Raw genomic sequence first — 18,904 nt, 5'->3', positions numbered from 1 at the left:
TTTTTAAAATAATCTTTTTCAATGATGTTTTACCTCAAAGCATTTTGTACTTTACTTTTTGGACAATCTATGATGTCTCCAGAATTGTACTTTGTATAAATTTGTTATACTGGCCCCATAAAAATAAATAAATTTCAGTAATATCTAAAAAAAAAAAACCCATATATGCTATTTTAAATTGAATTGATTATTGATGTATGAATGAATAGGGCATTACTCAAATCTTCTTCTACTGTCCCTTTCAAAGTAAACAATGCATTCTTGATTTAATTTAGTTATTTATCTACCAAGTTGGATCTTAAGGGTCGCAGAGGTTTTTAACATTCTTCTACTAAAGATGTTCATCACACTAAAATCCTTCAATTTTAGTTTAAACTGATCATAGGTAATTTCAGCCAACATCATCACCAGGGTTTGATGTTCTCTTATGGCGTTGATGCAGACATTTTTTTACAGATAGACATATCTCCTTCCTGAATAATATGTTGACTGAACATTTCCATATTTGTTTATGATAGTTTGAACAGATAAACACACCATTTTCAGGCATCTGGAAATTGGACCCAAAGAAGAATCATTATCATTTTCATGCATTTTCTGATTTCATTTGATTTCGTTATATTGTCACAAAATGAAACAGTAATTTGTAGTTTTCAATAGCTAACAAAGCTATAATATCATCAAACACGAATGTTTGTCTGTGCAAACTGAAGTTCAAAATTACAGATTTTCTTTTTAGTTATTCTGGAATTTGACAGACTAACTAACCAAATATGCTGCTGGGTAAGTACATTTTGTTAAACCTACTTGTCCTAAAACCGGAAGAGTTTAGTCTGATTTACTTTCCAAACTGAGAAAAAACTGCGGTATGTAAACATATGATTTCAGATGTCATGGGTTCCCATTTCTTTCTTTAATAGTTCATCGTCATTTACCATAAAATCTTGTTAGTGTTTTCGGTGTAGTCTGATAGAAACTGATAAAATAATTGTTTAAAGAAAAAAAATAATAAAAAAATCGTATATCTTTATTTTGAAAGGGGTACAGGAAACGCATCACGTTATTAAAAACACAAACCGGAAATATGTTTTTAGCTTAAAGCTAACGTCAACTACGTGGTTCGTTTGCTGTTAAACGGCTAAATATAAGTGTTTTCTTGTTAACGAGTTGGTCTTTCAAACTGTATTTATAAGGAAATAGGCCCGGTAAACTCGGTAAGAGCTCTTCCTACCACATTGTTTTAGTAGCATTGAATAGCTCAGCACTGAGTGAGTTACAGTAGTTTTATGTTCACCCGCTGCTGGACTTTAGTTATTTCTTATTTATCGTTGGTGTTTTATTTCAGCTGCCAGACAGAGAGCTGTCTTCCTGCTCTGGGATCACTCCGCCGCCTTCGCTGCGCTCTCCGGCCTCGTTTCCAGCCTCAGTCTGTGGATGAGCCTGGCCAGTCGCCGCCTTCCTAGATGAAGATGTCCCTGGCTCAGCGAGTCTTCCTCTCCTGGATCTTCGCCTTGGTCTTCCTCATCATGCTTGCCCTCAAGCTGGACTCCAAAATCCAATGGAGCTGGTTCCTGATCTTCCTCCCCGTCTGGACCTTTGACACCATCCTCATCCTCATGCAGATCGTGGAGATGGCGGGTCGCTGCAAGCCGGACTTTGACCCCAGGGACGAGGAGAAGAGCGTGAAGAAGAGGCTGTGGTACCTGACGGCCCTGCTCCTCAAGCTGGCCTTCTGTCTGACTCTGTGCTCCCGGCTGGAGAAGCTGACGGACATCTGGGTCAGTGTGGTGTGTGTCCCACTTTGGGTGCTGCTGGGTGGAGCGCTGCTGGAACTGGGATACAATGTTTTCCACTACAGGAGGGACTGAACGAGGGGAGAAACCCTTACAAAACGGACACATTGTTATTTTTTAGATATATTTACCTCTTAACTGAGGATGCACAGTTTTAGTTATTATTTTAAAACCTGCTGCTCTTCAGTTGTACGGGACTGGACACTAAAGATTGTTGTTGGTTGCACCATAACGAGAGAAAACATTGGTATCCTTTTCTCTCCACAGTAGGAGTTCGTTGTCATTGCCTGACTAAATTTGCACTTTGCTTTCCATCTGACAACTTCACATCAATTTCAACATGTCTGGGATTGTTGAATTAAATCCAGCCCCCTTTTAATTTTTACTCATAATGCCACTTTTTAACAATTTTAAAGTAAAATAAAAAAATAGAGACTTAAACTGGTTTTAAGATCCTCCATCAACATCATTTATTAATTTTTACTGCACTTTGTCAGAGGTTTTATGCCATTTTGTTCTCCAAGGAGATAAAAGTCAATAGTTATCTGGATGGATTAAATATTATTTACATGTTGGCTGTAGCCGGTAAGGACAGATTTACAAATGTATTCATAAACTTTGAACTGTATTTTGTCACATTATCACCACAGGCGTCAATGCATTTCATGGGGATGTCAGGTGATAGAGTAGTGCAGCGAATCATGCAGAATCTTAAAGTGGAAAGGAAAAAATATATGATTCTTATCTTATTTAAGAATAAAACATAAATGAATGTGTGGAGTTTGTTTTTGGGCACTTGAGTAAACATTTTAGCTATTTTTTTCATTTCGATAGCAGCTGCCGGTGTTTTGGGGGAATGTCTCTTTACTGAAATATTCAGCCCCAAATATTTATTCCCAATAACTCTGACCGGTTTCCTTGTCTCTGACTCTCCCACCTGAGCGGTGAATCTCTGCAACCACTCCAGAGACGTCTTGATATCTTGACTGCTTCCTGATTTTTGCATGTTTCTTTCTTTATGTATGACATTCTTTTCAAATTTGTTTGTAAAAGAAAAAAGTGCCTTATGTTTGTCTATCATTAAATTCCTTAAACATTGAAGTTTGTAGCTGTAAAGTGAAAAAATATGAAACAGTTTTTCAAGTCAGTTATTGCAAAGTGAAAGATTGTGTTGCAGGATAAAGTATGAATATAAATAATTATATAACTAAATTATTACCTTAGTTGTTTATTTTAAAATGGAAAATATATCTGGATATAGTTCTATAATTGTTTTTATGTGTGCAAGGCATATCATTTTAACTATTTCATTGCTGTGTGCTGCAAGACGTCATAAATTCACTTTTACTTTACTTTTTACTAGTTTATGTTAGTGGGTTAAGCTTATGGTTACAACCAATCAGATGTTAAGTCATGAGAAGCTCTAATGATAGATTTCTGTTGTTTCCTTGTGGAGTTCAGGATAGAAACTGTAAAATAATTAAGTGCGGAAATAATTCATGTTTGCGGTCTAGAGTCATTTATCTTAATCATGATGAGCAAAAGACAGGATTTAATGATTTGTTTAAAAATAACTGGACGGACTGATGAGTAAAGGAATGAACTCGATTGAATAGAAAATCATTTCTGGAAATTTTCAAATCTTTTATGCACATTGATCCAGATGTATAAAATGATTCAGTCGTTCGGCTGAATATGAACTGAGTGAACTGGGGCCGAGTGGAGAGCTCCCTCAGGTGGAGAAGTTCAACAGTTTTGGTGTTGAATCTGTAAGAACGGAAGCTGTCCATGAACGTTTCCATGTTTCACTCGCATGGAGAGACAATTTAACTTGGGTTTAAAAACGCTGCCATGCTTCATCCTGAAGCCTCTAATCAGTCAATTAAAACTCTTTAGAAAAAACAGGAGACACTTGGTAACTTAGTCAACATTTAGAACCATTTATTGAGAGGTTCTGATCAGAGTATAAATCACACTACCAAGTATTATCTTAGGAAATAAAATGTATTTACAACAAAATCTTCACATACATCAGTTTCAAATAAAAACAGACAGTAAATGATATAAATAAGTTCTATGGAAAATAAAACCTGTCTTACAAAAAATATATGCAATTTCTGTATACATTTTCCTCACACCGGTGCTAATAACATCTAGACTGTACAGTTTTGGTACTTACAGTATAATTTACAGCCCTGTGTGTGTGTCAAACAGTAAAGTCTGAAAACAATTGCTAGAATCTGATTTTGGAGTGTTATAAACAATAAAAATCCTGCCTACCAAAGCAACAGAAAGATGATTTACAGATCAGCGGAGGACCTACCGACCTGTCGCTCTGCGCCCGGCAAAAGTATTTAAAATGGTTTCCACACCGTGTCACGCTGCAGCCACAAGTTTCAATGTTTTTTTTTTATTGGGATCTCAGCTAGTAGAGACGCAAAATGTTTCACATAATTAGTTTGCAGTCGGCACCGATTTATGCCGCTAAATAAAAATCCAGTGCAACTAATTACCGACAGAAGTGACCTAATTAGTGGACAGTTTGTAACGTAACCTCATTATAAATACAGCTTCTTCACAGCAGGATGAAGACCAACGAACACAGCAGAGACGTAAGAGAAAAAGTTTTGAAGAAAGTTAAAACAACAAAAAAAACAGAAGCCACATTTTAAAACCTGTCCGGACCATGAACGCCTCTATGAAGCATGGTAGTGGCTCCATCATGGTGTGGGACTCAGCAGCTGGTTAGAGTTGATTCTAAGACGGCTGGATCTAAATATGAGGCTACGACTGTAACCCGGGGGTCTGGAACCTGCGACTCTGGAGCCGCTAGTGGCTCTTTGGACTTTCTTAAAGGCTCTAAAGAACTTTGGCTAAAAAATGAAAAAGGAACCAGTTAATGTTTTTAAACACAAATATAACAATAAATAGTGTTTTTAACTGTTTTTATTTCATTTCCTTGCAGTATATATGCACTGAATTTCCACAAGGAATGACGATAAAGTACCAGTTCTAGTTTGGTTTTCCGTGTCATTAAGCTGGAATATAAATAAAATTTAGCAAATAAAATTCCAGTTCTTTAAAAAATGACAAGAAATTCCTGGAGTAAATGACTTTTATTTGGCTCGTTATGTCGTAAGGGTTGCAGACTCTTGGTGTAGCCCTGAATCTGATTGGACAGCTTGAAGCCGATGTCCACTCTGAACGAGCTTACAGCTGCACCTGCAGAGAAATGTAGTTCTGAAAAGACCTGATTTTCAGAACTACAAGGGGAGATGAATATTTTACAGATTTATTTACTAATTAGTCGACTTCTGGAGGTCATTTGTTGCGCAGGGTTTTATTTCAGGGTAGCAGACAAAGGAGAAAACAGCTTTCAAAATGGTAAATCATGTAACCTTAGTTACTTTGCGTCGCTCTCTCTCTTGAAATCCCCATTAAAATCCATCTAAATTTGTGGTTGTGACACGACTAAACGTGAAAAAGGTATCAAAACTTTTGCAAGGTACTATGAAGATGATTGTTTCCAGATTGGCTCGAGTACCTAAAATAGGAGCTTTATGAGCGAAGCTGAGTAGTGCACAGGCACCGACACACGGGTCACCAAAGCGAATCGTGTTAAAGCCTTCGTACGTCTGCTGACCAACAAAGTGAAGTGAGCTCCTTAGCTTACATTCGCTGGCGCTGTTAAAATACTCGCAGAGCGCATCCTCATCTCGCTGCGTCACGTCTAATTTGTGGAATGGTTGCCTCTTAAAGGAAGGGTGAACCGTCAAATATTTTAACAAGGCCTTGGCATAAGTAGTACAATAAAAGCAGAAGACATGGAGACATTCATATCGAGAAGTCTTTCTGTGTTTGTGGCGTTTGTGTCCTCAGAGGCTGCTTTAGCGAGTCCTGCAGCCCGGCCGCCGCCACCGCAGGTTTTCCCTGCAAGGAGTCCTTTGCTTTTGGTCCTTTAGAGGGAACAAGTGTCCGAGCGTCCGACCCAGGCTTGTTGGAAGACCCTCGGGGGTCGGTGTGAGGTTTGGGTCTGCTGTCTGATAAAGAGAGGGCGAGCGGCTGGTGAGCCTCCAGGGGCTTAAAGAGATCGAACGTGAAGAGCGTCCGTGCTGGTTTGTGTTCAGGCTTCTTCCTGATCTCCTCTCTGCCGCCGTCTTTCTCCTTCTTGCCGTCCTTCTTCGCCTGCAGCTGCGTGTGTTTGTGTGTCTTTCCGTCCTCCCTGCCTGGTTTCGCCGACGACGCGCTCGTGTCCTTGCCCTCCTTGTGGCCGCTCTTCTCCTTCTTCCCATGTGTGGACTTGTGTTTGTGCGAGCCGCCGTCCCGGCCGTCCTCTCTGTCGGGCCGGGACGGCGGCGCTCCCCTATCCTTGTCATGCTCCTTGTCTCTCTTGAGGTGGGTTTGTGTTTTGGAGTCGGCCTCCTTGGCCCACTTCTCGTCTCTCTGAGCGGTCGGCGCGGTCGGGCAGCCTCGACTTCCCTCTTTCGTCCGCTCTTCATCCTCCTTTTTCTTTATCTGCGTCAGGATCAGGGTGCCCCCGTCTCTTCCTCCTTCAGTCTTGACCTTCTCCCTCTCTCTGTCTTTTCCTCTGTCTTTTTTCTCCTTGTCCTTACCCTTCTTTTCTTTAGTCCTCTCCCTTTCGTCTCGCTCTCTTTTACCTTTATCCTTCTCTTTTTTTATCTGCGGTGTGCTGGGAGCGCTCGTCGTGTCGTCTTTAGTCTTGTCTGGCAGTGCTGGCTTTGGCTGCCGCTCTTCCTCCACATCACTTTCCTTCTTGATCTGCTGTGAGGCCTTTAGGTACGCTGCGTCCTGTCCAGCGTCCTCCTGACCCGCCAGTCTTTGATTCGTGTCTGCGCCGCCCTTTCTGTCCTCCTGAAGCTCTTCTACTTTAATTTCCATCGGCGCGGGACTGAAGACAACCTCCTCCGATTCATTTTGGACCGAAGGCAGAGGCCGTGTTCCTGGCAACTCCTTCATCTCTTCTTGGCCATCTTCCTCTTCCTCCTTGAAGTGATGCGTCAGCATTTGAGACGGTGGCTCCTCTTGTCCCTCCATGTCCTCATCCTCCACCTTCCGCACCGTCTGCAGCGCAAAGTTGAACTTGTTGCCCTCTTCCTCCACGTCTTCCTCCTGTTTGACTCTATGCAGAGCTTCGCTTAGTGAAAACTTCTCCTCCTCTTTCTCCTCCTTTCTCTCCTCCTGCTGGTGGTACTGTTTGAGTCGGATGTGCCAGGCCAGGCTGCAGACGGCCGAGACGGTCTTGAACTGGTGGACGACTCCTCTGGGAATGAAGTAGATGTCGTCGTGGTAGAGCTGGATGCGAGCGTATCGGATCCCCTCCCTCCTCAGCTGGTTCAGCTTGGCATCGTCGATCCACTGGACGCACTGGAGACACGGAGACAAGAGGACAAGAGGACACAGTGCTTAGCTAGCTCTAGATACTCTAAATTTATTTTAGAAACAAAACAAAACCCCACAGGATAAATTTGTTGTTTTTCTTCCTACTTTGACATTAATGTAACTTTTGACTGTCTGGTGGTGTTCATTTACTAGATACTTTTTATTTTGACAAAAAACATTCATCCTACCATTATTGACTAAATTAATTAATTAAAACATTATGTTAAAATTCTTTTTCCAGACCCCAAATTTCATATTTTTGGTAGGTTGTTCCACAGTATGAGAGGGTAAGGGAAAAAAAGGGAGGACATAAGGAGTGATAGAAGGGCTAAAGTACAAAAGAAAGTTAGAGAGGATAGAAGGACGTATTAAAGAAAGAAAGGAAATACAAGAATAAAGTTCTTGTATTTCTCCCTCTCAGAACAAAAGGAAGGACACAAAAAAGTGTGTGAATTGAAAGGATAGAAAGGAGAACAGAGGTAAAAAAGGAATAAACACAAAAAGAACAGAAAAAGAAATGAATAAAAGAGAGACAAAAGGTAGGACTGAACGAATGACGAGGAGGAAGTACAGAAGAAGGGAAGGAAGGTAGGAAAGTAATGAGGAAAGGATGTATGGGTGAAAGGAAGGAGGAAGAAAAGCAAAAATACCTCTTTCTTTTGGATGGGGGACAAAAGTCGGGAAATAATTTTCATTTTCAGTTCCCTCATTCTTTTCCAATTTTATTAAATTCCAAAATAATTACCAGACTGTTTCAAACCCCAAACATCACCAGATTACAGAATTTCTGCTTAATCTCATTTATTAAAATCTCGAGACAACTTAATTTCTGCACACAAGAACAGTGAGTAAATTAAATCAGAATTTGTTTACTCTTAACTGGCTTTACGGTTGCTAAATATGCATTTTACTTCACCATTAATTTGCTTATTGTCTGCAATAAAAACACTTTTAGACTAAAAACAAAGAATCTGGGCAGTTCCTCATTTGTTGACAAGTTGAGTTAATAGTCAGCGGTTTAGCAGATAATTTACATAACACACAGTAACCAGATTTACTGTCAAGCATGGAAATAATTAGTGGGGCAGTAAAGCAAGAAGAAACGAGCGTTTACAGCAATCGCACGCTGCTGGAAAGCTTAAGGAAAGAAACGTCCGTCCCACCTGCGACAGCGGCGGCTCATGGAGGTCCAGCTGCAGCCTCATGACCACGTCTGGGAAATCTCCGGCGTGGAAACACACAACGTCTTTGGTGATCCGGGCGGGAGTGTCGCTGCTGTGAATCGACACAACAGGTTTTTAAAAAGCAAGCCTGAGTAAACCACAGGCTGGGCAGCTTCAGACCTCCCAGCATGCACTGCGGGAGGATCTGGAGAAGTGAAACGGATCCTCTGCACTCACTCCTCTCCGCAGCGGACAGCCTTCAGCACGCCGACAGCGGCCGTGGTCTGTCGCTCGAAGCCCTGACCAATGTGATCGGCGTGGGCTCTGGTCCGGTCCTCGAACAGCATCTCTCTGGGCTCGCTGGCTCTGGGCAGGTACTGCAGGTTCTTGATCTCATTGGTGGACCTGCAACATGTCCAGTTCACAGCTGTCACGGTTTACAGAGGAGGCGAACGCTCTTACAGGAGTAAAAAGGTATTTAAACAGGTTTTCTTTGTAAAAGTATTCGCACCTCTTGAGCTTTTTCTGCTTTAGTTCAGGTGATAATAACTGACTTCAATGTGATTTACTGAGATTATTTATGATGGACAACAAAGTGGAGCATGCTTAAGAACAGGAACTAAATTCCTCACTTCTTTACTAGAAAGCCTCTGAAAACTAGTTAATTAACCCATTCACAGATGAATTATGATCCTTTGTCTCAGAATTTTTTTCAATTTTTTTTTTTATTTTCTTAAGGCATAAGAAAAGGTAGGAAAAATGTTTTTGTAAACTTTTTTTTAGGTCATCAATTGTAATTTTCTCCAAATACAAAGTTGTTATTTGAAAAATACATCAGTAGTTTTGTTCTTTAGGGGTTATCTGATGTCACAATATTTTTTTTACCTTCTACAGTTGAAGGAGGGACCGGGCCGTTAGCATGCTTTTTTTTGTCTGTCGGCCATATTGGATTTAACAAAAATAATTTCTTGCATTTGCAGCTGATGGCCAGTAGTTGATAGTGTATTTTATGATGCATTAGTGTCCACTTCAGTGGTCTATGTGCATTTATAACATAAAAATCCACAAGAAGCACCAGAAAATGGCTTTTAGGTAGCTGTCCACTGTAGTCACCACTATACATGAAAGGGTTAATTCTGATTAATCACATTTTCATCAAACAATATAATCCAAGTTTTCCAATTCCAGTAAATTTTTATTTAACTGTGGTAGAAGGACACCAGGATGTCCAAAGTGTGGCGCACGTTTTATTTCTTTGGCCAATGAATACTCTCCAGTTCATGAAGTTGTTACATAAATGTTCTGGCATCCCTGAAGTATAAGATTTATATTATTCAAAAGTAACTCATTTAATTAAATAGTAATTAAATACAAAAAATGATGATGTGCGTCAGTTTCTAGCTAGGATACTTGAATGTTGCATGGCTTTAGTTTCAGAAATAGTTGCATCCAAAACGGCCTAAAGCAAGTAAACGTCACACTCGTCTCTAAATCATGCGACATTTCTGCTTTTCGCAGTGCAGCATGTCTGACATGAGAATGTGGTGAAGGAATAGAAATTCACCTTTTCCTTTTGAAGGGGGATTTCGGCATGTCCGCCATGGGGATCATCTGCTCCCCGGGTCGGACCCACATGATGGGGCCGTCGTCGCTCTCAGTCGGGCTCTGCAGCCGCAGACTGGAGAAGGTTCCCCACGGCAGAGTTCTCTGCACAAACACATGGCGGGAAACTTCAGGTTACGTAACTCAAGAACACGCACGCACACGCACGCACACACACACAGAGGGAAGTCAAACAGATGTTGACTCGCCGCTGGTGCGGACATTTTGCAGCTATCGGAGAGCACTGACCACCAGGAAAGGAGACTCCTCCAGCATGCTGAGGAACTCTGGGAAGAAGTCGCCGACCTCTTCGTCCACGGCTCCGACCAGACTGACCTGCCGCATGGCGCCGGCACGGTACGTTCCCCGGGAATACGTCCTCTTCACCTGGAGGAGGGGACACAAAAATCAGCCCACAGCTCACATCACGGCACATTTCCACAGCTAGAGAAACACGACAGGTGGCCTTTTCAGCGTTTGCTCTTGACTACGCACTCAGAAAACCTCAACCTTCAGCGCTTATTGAGAAACGGAAATGTCAGGAGCAAAGCAAACAAAAGCCAAGCTACTAGGACTCAGAGAAATGTGACGGAGGACCAGAAAATCATTCAGACACTTTTCAAATCTACAACTCTAATTTAGACAAGAACAAAGTATTTAGTACAATCCAGATATTTAAAAAATAGCTCCGTCAACAATTAGACATATGAAAAGTGAAATAGCTCTTTAGCTAACATTAAATTAAACATCGAAGTCAAAGTATTAAGTGCCAGTGAATCATTGTTGACTAAAAATCTTCAAATTGTATTTCAAACTTCTAATTATCTTCATGTTAGTGAAACTTGTTGCATCATGCAGCCACAACATCCTGGCCTGCTGCTCTGGACCTCCGTGTCCGGTTCGGCCGTGTTCACCAACACATGAGCAGAAGCAAACAAACGGCTTGGCTCAAGGCGTTCAGTGCAGAGCTCGTCCAGAACCAGAACCAGAACCAGAACAGACAGGACAGATGCGGAGCGCTGCCTCCGAACTCACAGCTGTGCTTTTTTCCCGCTGTAGCTGCAGAAATTATCATAAAAGCAGAGCGGAATGTTTTCTCTGAGGAAAACACCCTGGGGGTTTGGATGCCGCTTCTTTTTTTTTTTTACCGATCGAGTTTTTATCTTGGAAGAGAAAACATCCGGGAGGGAAGCCGCTGCTCTCGTGGCGCGCCGTGACGTCAGAAGATGGTTGCTTCCTTGAAGCGCGTTTACGTCGACGCTGGCCTGCTCAGACCTGACATTTGACACGTCGCACCGTCTGATTTGGTTTTAAGTGACCAGTAAATTACATCGTAATTGGAAAGATTACAGCTACCTGATCCGAATTGTAAATGCGGCCGCGTCACGGTGAGAAGCGGAGACAGCAGGCGGCTCTGCTGGTGACACTGACGGCTAACACGAACCAGACCTAATGTTTCTGATAAAACATCAACAGATTTATCCCTGTTGTATTTTTAGTTTTAAAGTATTTAACTACAGCACAACCAATAAGAAGAAGCACAATAGATGCAGGAAAGTGTTCTGTACCTACCCTGCTCACTGCTTGCCTCATATTTTATTTGATGGTCGAAGAATCATCAGAACCATAAACTTGTGCTTCTGGTTATTTTATGATGAGCCTTTTAAATGGACCCGATTCTGTTTCCAATAACGTGTTCCGCATCTGAATCCAAAGCACTTTTACTAAAGCACATCTTGTCCACCGGTTTGCTACTTAAAAGGTAGGGTGTTATGTAAAATCAACTTTTTTGCGATTTACATCATGTTCTGTTATTCCCTCATCAAAAACATACCTGAAGTGTTGCTGTGACTCCTTCATGCTTGTTTGAGAAATGATTTAATCTCCCGTGGCAACCTAAACGTTTGCTCTCACAAAGTGACACTTTTCCCACATATCTCCTCCTTAGAGCTGCAGTCTCCAAGCCAAGCTCACCTACCCTGCTAACTCCTACAGACTAGCGGCAGCAGCAAACACCTGGAGGAACTGAGTCTGCTGAGCTCATCATAGGAACCACTACTCAGTGAAACGCTGCTATAAAAATGGCTGTGAATGGCTTAATTGTTGTGATGAGGCGCTGAAAGCGGAAGGAGCTTCTTAAAGAGATGGGCTCAATTTCAAGGCATTAAGTTACAGTAAATTTCATATACTCAGCACTTCTATAACAGCTGAAGACAATCCAGCGTTAAGAAGCAATGAGTTTTTCTCTAACCTTAGTTCTAACGTGTGTAAATGAACGTTTTGTGTGTGTGGTTGAAATGTTTGTTGCCTTGTGATTCTGTTTTTTTGTGGCAGCCATCTTGGAACCCTGCTAAAATGGATTCCCACCTCAAACCCAACTCTGTTATAGAAAGCGCAGTTACTAGAGCTGGAATTTGATGGGCTGAAGTTTAAACTAGTTAGAAGAATAAAACGTTTTACAAATTGTGCATTTGCATACGTAAAATGTCTGCCTTATATTCTATTACTGACAAATAATTGTTAGCGTTGACTCCGTGTATGTGAAAGTTAACTTTTTTTCCTTTTTCTCTCACTCTGGAAGGCTGAGGTGATTGGCCGATGTAGATTGAGAAGGCGGGGTTTAACAGGCATGGACGTAGCAGTAGGATAGATGGCTGCCATTTTTTAATCTGCTTTGTTGCACCAGACTTAATAAATCAACTTTATTGCTGTACAGCCAAGATTGAGTTCTTTTACCACACCTCTCAGAATAACACCTAGTTACTTGAGTGTGCTATAAAAATGGCACAACATGGCTGGAAAATACATAATACTGCCCCTTTAATCTTTTGTTTTTATCTACATGGCTGCTGGCTCACCATCTGTTTTGTGGGCTTTCCACCAATAAGGACAATAATAATGTCATTAATTTGTTGTTTTTAAAGAGATTCCTTTGTTTTTAATTTTCCTAAAGCACAAAATGTTTTATTTTTCTCAGCAGTATTAAGTTTGACAGCAATCAGCTGCTGCACAGACAGAGAGCACTTAATTTAATTGTGCGGCATTTCTGCACTGAAGGAAAACTAAACTAATTTCTAGTAAAATATTAGCTGGATTGAGTCTAACCTGTTGTGCTGCGAGTCAAGTCTTGATCTGAAGTTTAAAGGTTGAAATTAACAGAGGAAAAAAATGTTTGCCCTCAACTGACGATCCATAGTTTCACTTTCGCCGTCTCGTCCAAACACAAACGAGCAAAAACAAGAACTGAACAGTACTATGTCACACAAGATTATTGTCTCATTGCGGTTAATCTGCTTTAGAAAACATCAACACTGGAAAGCAGAAATATAATACAAACCAAAGTGGCAACGCATGTTGAATGACAGACCCAGAAAGTGTTGAGCAACAGCTAAATGATTTCTACCCTGAGGTCATTTATAGAGCAAAGCATAGCAATAAACACAACAAATAGTGCCAAAACGCTCTATAAGTGTGAGAGTGAACCTGCTGCAGCCGGAAAGGATAAAAAAAATTAAAAAAACCCTGAACAAATCTGGCATTCAGTGACATAATTTGAAGCACCAAAAATAAAAACCATACAGCATGAGATAAGGAAGCGCTACACTAATTTTGGTTCTGGAAATGCTTTGTTCTTACCTTCTTCTTACTTTCATGTTAACCAGTGAACAGAAACAGCCTGAATAAAACAGTCAAACACATTCAGTCGTCACATGTCGAGTCCAAAGCTCCGAGGCGGCGAGCACTAAAGACCCCCTGCCTCTGCAGCACACCTCTCTATTAAGTCAAGCAGTGCAATCCTGAGTCCATAACTACTGCCTGTATGCAGCAGAAACTGATACAACGCGCGGGTCTAAGAGCTGCCATGAATTAATTCAGTCACTTAACTAAAGAGGCCTTTAGAGCTGCTGCTGCTCCACTATATGCTAATCTGCAAAACTGTACATCTGCAGTTTGCATCAGCAAGTGAAATTAATCAATAAAAAACAAATGGGCAAATTGTGAAACCTCAACACATTGACTGCATCTACTGAGAGGACTGAGAGTAAAGTGGGACTTCACCACTGTAGGGAAACATCACATTACAGTTATTATTTTTGAACATTAAGCAAAGCTCCTAAAACATCACAGCTTAGCTCCATCTAAGTTGCATAGCTTTCATAAGTGCAGCTTGAAATATTGTGCAGATATTTTCAGTGTCTTGAAATAATTTTTCTCACAGCTGAGAGAGTTTGGCATAGATGTATGAAATCTTTCCGTGACCTAAATCCGTTTGTTTAACTTGCTGAAGCGTGTTGAAACGAGGCTTAAACCCAAAGCATGTGACAAACTCGAGCTTCCATTTTTAGTGGCTGAGCACCATTTGTCACCCAGCGAGGCGATCTGCGCACCAGGTAGGCTTGCTGCTCTCTTTCTCATCCATCATAACGTGCACAACTCCCTCTATGGCCTTCATCGTCCTCAGACGTTGTCAGAAAGTGAGAATCCTCCACCTTGAAATGCTACAGGCTCCACATGTAATTAGTGGTTGTGTTGTCAAGACCACCCAACCTGAGACAAGACCAGAACCAGGGGGTACCAACCCAAAACCTGAGTTTACCAAACCAAAGGGAGACCATATTCAAGACCGTTGCTGTAGTCTTAACGTGAAAGTTGTAAATCTTCCTGCTGCAGCTCATTATCAAACCTCATCAAGGGGACTGTTAGCACTGGTGAGCCAGTAGGGGGCGCTGCCACAACATTTAACCTAAACCTGCATGCTACTATTGTCCAATAAATCTAACATGGTAACAGGTTAAACAGACAAACCAGATAACATTAAAGAGCAGGCAGCTAAATGTTAAATTTAGACAAAAAACGGTTCTAAATGATGAATAAAGTAAGTAGCTTTGCAAAATATGTTAAAATCTTGTTAGTACTTCAAAAAGCAGCCAGTTTTGATTGCTCTAGATTAAAGATTGGTCAGTCAGAAGCTGTGATATTTTCTGTCCCAACTAATGAACATCACATGTGAGGTCTGGCAGTCCATGCAGGCAACAGTCTTCAGTGTGGAAGACACTGAAGAAAGAGGAGTCAAAGTTAAACATGTTCTGAATTAGTGAGATATCTTCAAATTAAGTCCAAGGAAGAACAGGGAGTGTCTGTTCATTCAGGAAATTACTTATTAAATTCTCACTCTCTCAGTAACAGGAAGACAAAAGATACTACAGCGCAGATACTTTGTTTCAGAAAACGCTGGATTAGGAAATGTTGGCAGCTATCCTCTACATAGAAAACACCCACAGACTGATAATTGAGCTAATCAATAATATAAGCTGTGAAAGGCAGTTTAAAACCTCCCATGTTACCATGCTGCTGGAATAACATTGATCTTTTTAGTAAAATCCCTTTTAATAGCAACACAGTCACTTTAAAGATCCTGTATAGTAGCTTATCTTCACATTAAATTTAAAAATCTGGTATCGTGAATGGACCCTGCGTGCCAATAGTAGAGAAAGGAGTTACGCTTCATCCGTTAGGTGGATTTATTTGTACAAATATTTACTCCCCAAACCCTTGAGTATTTTAAAACATACTAAATTTACAGTGATGTGACCGGTGCATAAAGAAACAGCACTGTCATCTGGTCAACTGTAGAAGTAAATCGTTTCATTTTTCAGTAAAACAACTCTAAAATTATTCATACACCAAGCAGGTTTAGATTTAAAGTAATATTTTGATTTTACCGACGTGTTTCTTCTGACTGGATGTAATATTAATGTTTTGTAGTGGCCCCAGTCCTGATAGAGATACAGAATCAGTGAAGACTCACTAAATTTAAATCCTAAAAATACCAGAGGAAACACATAAGATTGAAGATTTTTTGCACTGATTATTCAGAAGAGTGCAAACATGTTTAAGAAATGCTTCTTTTTTTCCCCCAACAAAATGTACAAAAAGTTATTTTCTACTTTGTAAAATTGATACTTATTGTCCATTATATTATTATCATTTGAGATATGTCTGTAGCGTTGTGAATAATTTGGGGGAAAGGTGGTTAAATTTACATTTTAGAAAATATTTTGAAGGTTCTTATTTATTTTAAACTTAAAGAGAAATCAGATAAAATAGGTATAGACAAAATCACTCTGTGCATCTCTTAATCCAGGCTGTTTAGGCTGTTGGGATTTTGGTGGTTCAAATCTCATTATTGCTCATTGACAATGTCAGCAGTTAATAACATAATAATCACAGATCGGCCTGCATGTTTTCTCTGACTGGTGAAAGATTTACTCTCCATTGAAGAGATAAACTCCTTCTCCTCCAGCTGACAGCTAAAGAAAACACCCAGTAAATCCAGCACAAAAACAACCCAACCCACCCAACAACCAATCATAGAGCACGCCCCAAATAGAGCCACCAATCCCTGCAGAGCATCCCTCCCGCCAAAACTTTAGATGTTTTTTTTACATTTTAATCTTTGACAACTAAGAAAAGATTTTTCTCCTAATGATTATTTAACACCTCAGTATTAAACTACTGCATATCTGCCTTACGTTTCAGCAACGTAGGAGAACAATCTTATGCAAACAATGCTTTGCCTCTCCGTATATTTAACAATGGTTAGCTGTAGCGGTCACCAGCTAAGCCTCACTAACACACATTGGAGTGTTTTACGTGGCTACAGCATTTATACAACTGCAACATTACTGCAGCATTAGGCCTGTCATATTAACTAATTTATCTGGATGATAAATTGTCCTGAACATTATTTCAACAAACAATAATGTCATTTTGGGACCACTTTCAGCTAGTCTAATATTATTAATGGGGCATTAATGTAAGTGCATCCTCTCAAAAATCAAAGAACATTTAACACTGCAACTTGGAAACATTTAAAATATCCAAAACAAATTAACAAAACAACCAAAACAATAATAATTAAAACATATTATGAAGTCTTTGTAACCAAAATTGCATTTAGAAAAGGAAAAAAGGTAAGTATGCCAGATAGGACTTTTGTAAAACAAAAAATAAAAAAAAGAGGAAAAGGAGGAAATACTTCATACAGGGTGTTAAATGTTTGCAGCATTTTTCAAAATGAAAGGGGAGCATCTCTACTGATTGTTGTTAAAATAGAAAGTAACAAGCTCATTTTAATTTATCATACAATTAATTGATTCATTGCTTAGCCTGTCACAACTATACAACAACATTTATTCATCTCATGGGACACTATGAAGATCCTCTGTCTGCTCTGACGAAGACTCATCCAACTCGGCATGCTGAATGCTTGAAAGTGAAAGTGAAACTGTTTACTCGTCCTTCAGCTGAATTCAGGTAAGTATCTGACCCCTCGTCTGTAGTCAAGCAGCACTGACATTTCCTTGATTGGTAAATACACAACAAAATACTGGTGTAATACCAAAGCTGACGAATCCCCGTCAAGATGCAGCAGAACACTGAACTCCATTCCCTTGACTCCATGATACGTGCATTATTAAGAACATGACCAAACAAAATGTGACGCACACAACTTAAAGACCTGACAGGAGTTGATGTTCTACAAAATCGGCTTCTTTTTCTCACACTTAGACCTTCAATAGCAAGACACAAACTATGGGACAGTAGCTTAAAAGTTACATTGATAAATAAATGGAAAAGTCACAGCTTTTTATGGACAAAAAGAAAAGCTACCACAGACATTTCCACATTAACACAGTCATCCAGATATGGGCCGTCTCTTCCATGAGTTATTCTAAGCATCTTCCTACCCTGACAGAACATCTGTGACTGAAATGACTTTTTCAAACCCCACAACATCAGAGCTTTCAGCCTTACAAGACTACTTGAAAACTGACACGCTTTGAACACACAAGAAAAGACTGGAGATGTTGCAGCGCAGCTTGAAAGGATCCACCAAGTCTGGACACAAACTGTGAGGTGTGTCGTTTCAGGATGTGACAACTGAGCTGCTCACAAACTACCAAGAGACTTCGAAGGAGCAAAACATCCCGGTCTCTATCTGACGCAGTTCAGAAACCCGTCCTCACCTGAGAGTGAAAGGTAGCCATGGTTGTCGTCTCGATGTCCTTCTTTCCGAGCACTTCCATCTTCACTGTTGCGTTGGGAAAGTTGTAGGAGAAGTAATCCAGGAAGTCTGGGAGGTAGGAAGCCGCTCCGTGGATGATTCCCATCACAAAGCGTGCGGCCTGAGCTCCATCCTCGCTGAACGACAGGCTCACAAACTCCTCTGCAAAGCGCTGCATCTCTGCTGGAGACAGACAGGAGAGCTCCTCGATGTAGGCATGCACCACGGAGGCGCCGCCGTTGGCCTGCTGCTCGATGTGGATCAGATGGCTGAACTCCAGCCCGGGAAGGCCCGCCGTGGCTGTGCAGCCGTAGCTGAGCCTGTCCCTGACCATGGAGGACATGGTGGGAGAAGCAGCAGCAGCAGTATCCTGGAAGTGTTGTGGTATTGTAGTGCTGTGGATTAGACCACTGCTGCTGCTGTCCCCGTTGATCCGACCAAGGAACTCCGGCAGACCCAGAGTCACCCCTGAGCACACAGTCTGGCAGGATCGGTGGTACATTTTGGGCCGGCTGTGCCTCTCCTTCACCCACTCGCTGTCTTTGTGCTTCTTTTTCTTCTTCTTCTTGAGTTTCTTAAGCAGCAGCTCTTCCTCTGAACCAACGCTGAGCACCTCTTTAGACTCTGTGATCAAAACAAGAACCGTTTACACCAAATGCACAGTACTATGAATTATGATAGTACTGTGTATATCTTATGATTTCAAGATATACAGCTGTTACACTTGAGGTCATGTGTCTGTCTTATTTTGTCTTAACTTCCAATATAATTTTGCATAAGATGTCGGGACAACCAGAACCAAACCTGCTTTAAATTGACTTAAATTCCTATAGTAACCAAAAAGAGCACAATTACACAATTATCTCTGCCTGATGATA

General features: G+C 40.9%; 2 protein-coding genes and 1 long non-coding RNA gene across 3 annotated transcripts in view; 2 read left to right on the top strand and 1 right to left on the bottom strand.

Moving 5' to 3' along the window:
• The first annotated feature begins 1,064 nt into the window (after nucleotides 1-1,064).
• On the top strand, nucleotides 1,065-2,894 carry tmem60 (transmembrane protein 60). Its single transcript, XM_008411385.3, has 2 exons — nucleotides 1,065-1,214; nucleotides 1,346-2,894. The coding sequence occupies exon 2, from the start codon at nucleotides 1,464-1,466 to the stop codon at nucleotides 1,866-1,868; it is 405 nt and encodes a 134-aa protein (XP_008409607.2). The 5' UTR covers nucleotides 1,065-1,214; nucleotides 1,346-1,463; the 3' UTR covers nucleotides 1,869-2,894.
• Nucleotides 2,895-3,709: 815 nt separating this feature from the next.
• The window catches only part of LOC103466064 (lysine-specific demethylase RSBN1L-like), a 16,141-nt gene continuing 946 nt past the window's right edge, over nucleotides 3,710-18,904 (bottom strand). The window contains exons 3-8 of the mRNA XM_081608093.1: nucleotides 17,989-18,650; nucleotides 10,208-10,345; nucleotides 9,921-10,063; nucleotides 8,594-8,761; nucleotides 8,357-8,468; nucleotides 3,710-7,178 (exon numbers count right to left, since the gene is read on the bottom strand). Coding sequence (XP_081464219.1) covers nucleotides 5,628-7,178; nucleotides 8,357-8,468; nucleotides 8,594-8,761; nucleotides 9,921-10,063; nucleotides 10,208-10,345; nucleotides 17,989-18,650 — 2,774 coding nt within the window. The 3' untranslated portion in view covers nucleotides 3,710-5,627. The remainder of the gene's footprint in view (nucleotides 7,179-8,356; nucleotides 8,469-8,593; nucleotides 8,762-9,920; nucleotides 10,064-10,207; nucleotides 10,346-17,988; nucleotides 18,651-18,904) is intronic.
• Nucleotides 10,176-12,673, top strand: LOC103466063 (uncharacterized). The gene is made up of 2 exons (XR_533912.2): nucleotides 10,176-10,315; nucleotides 11,907-12,673. It is a non-coding gene; the product is annotated as an uncharacterized LOC103466063 (long non-coding RNA).

Source organism: Poecilia reticulata, chromosome 6 (assembly GCF_904066995.2).
Source record: "Poecilia reticulata chromosome 6, P_reticulata-male-v2, whole genome shotgun sequence".
NCBI lineage: Eukaryota > Metazoa > Chordata > Actinopteri > Cyprinodontiformes > Poeciliidae > Poecilia > Poecilia reticulata.
Note: the sequence above shows the minus strand (reverse complement) of the source record. Positions and strands in the feature narration are given on the sequence as shown.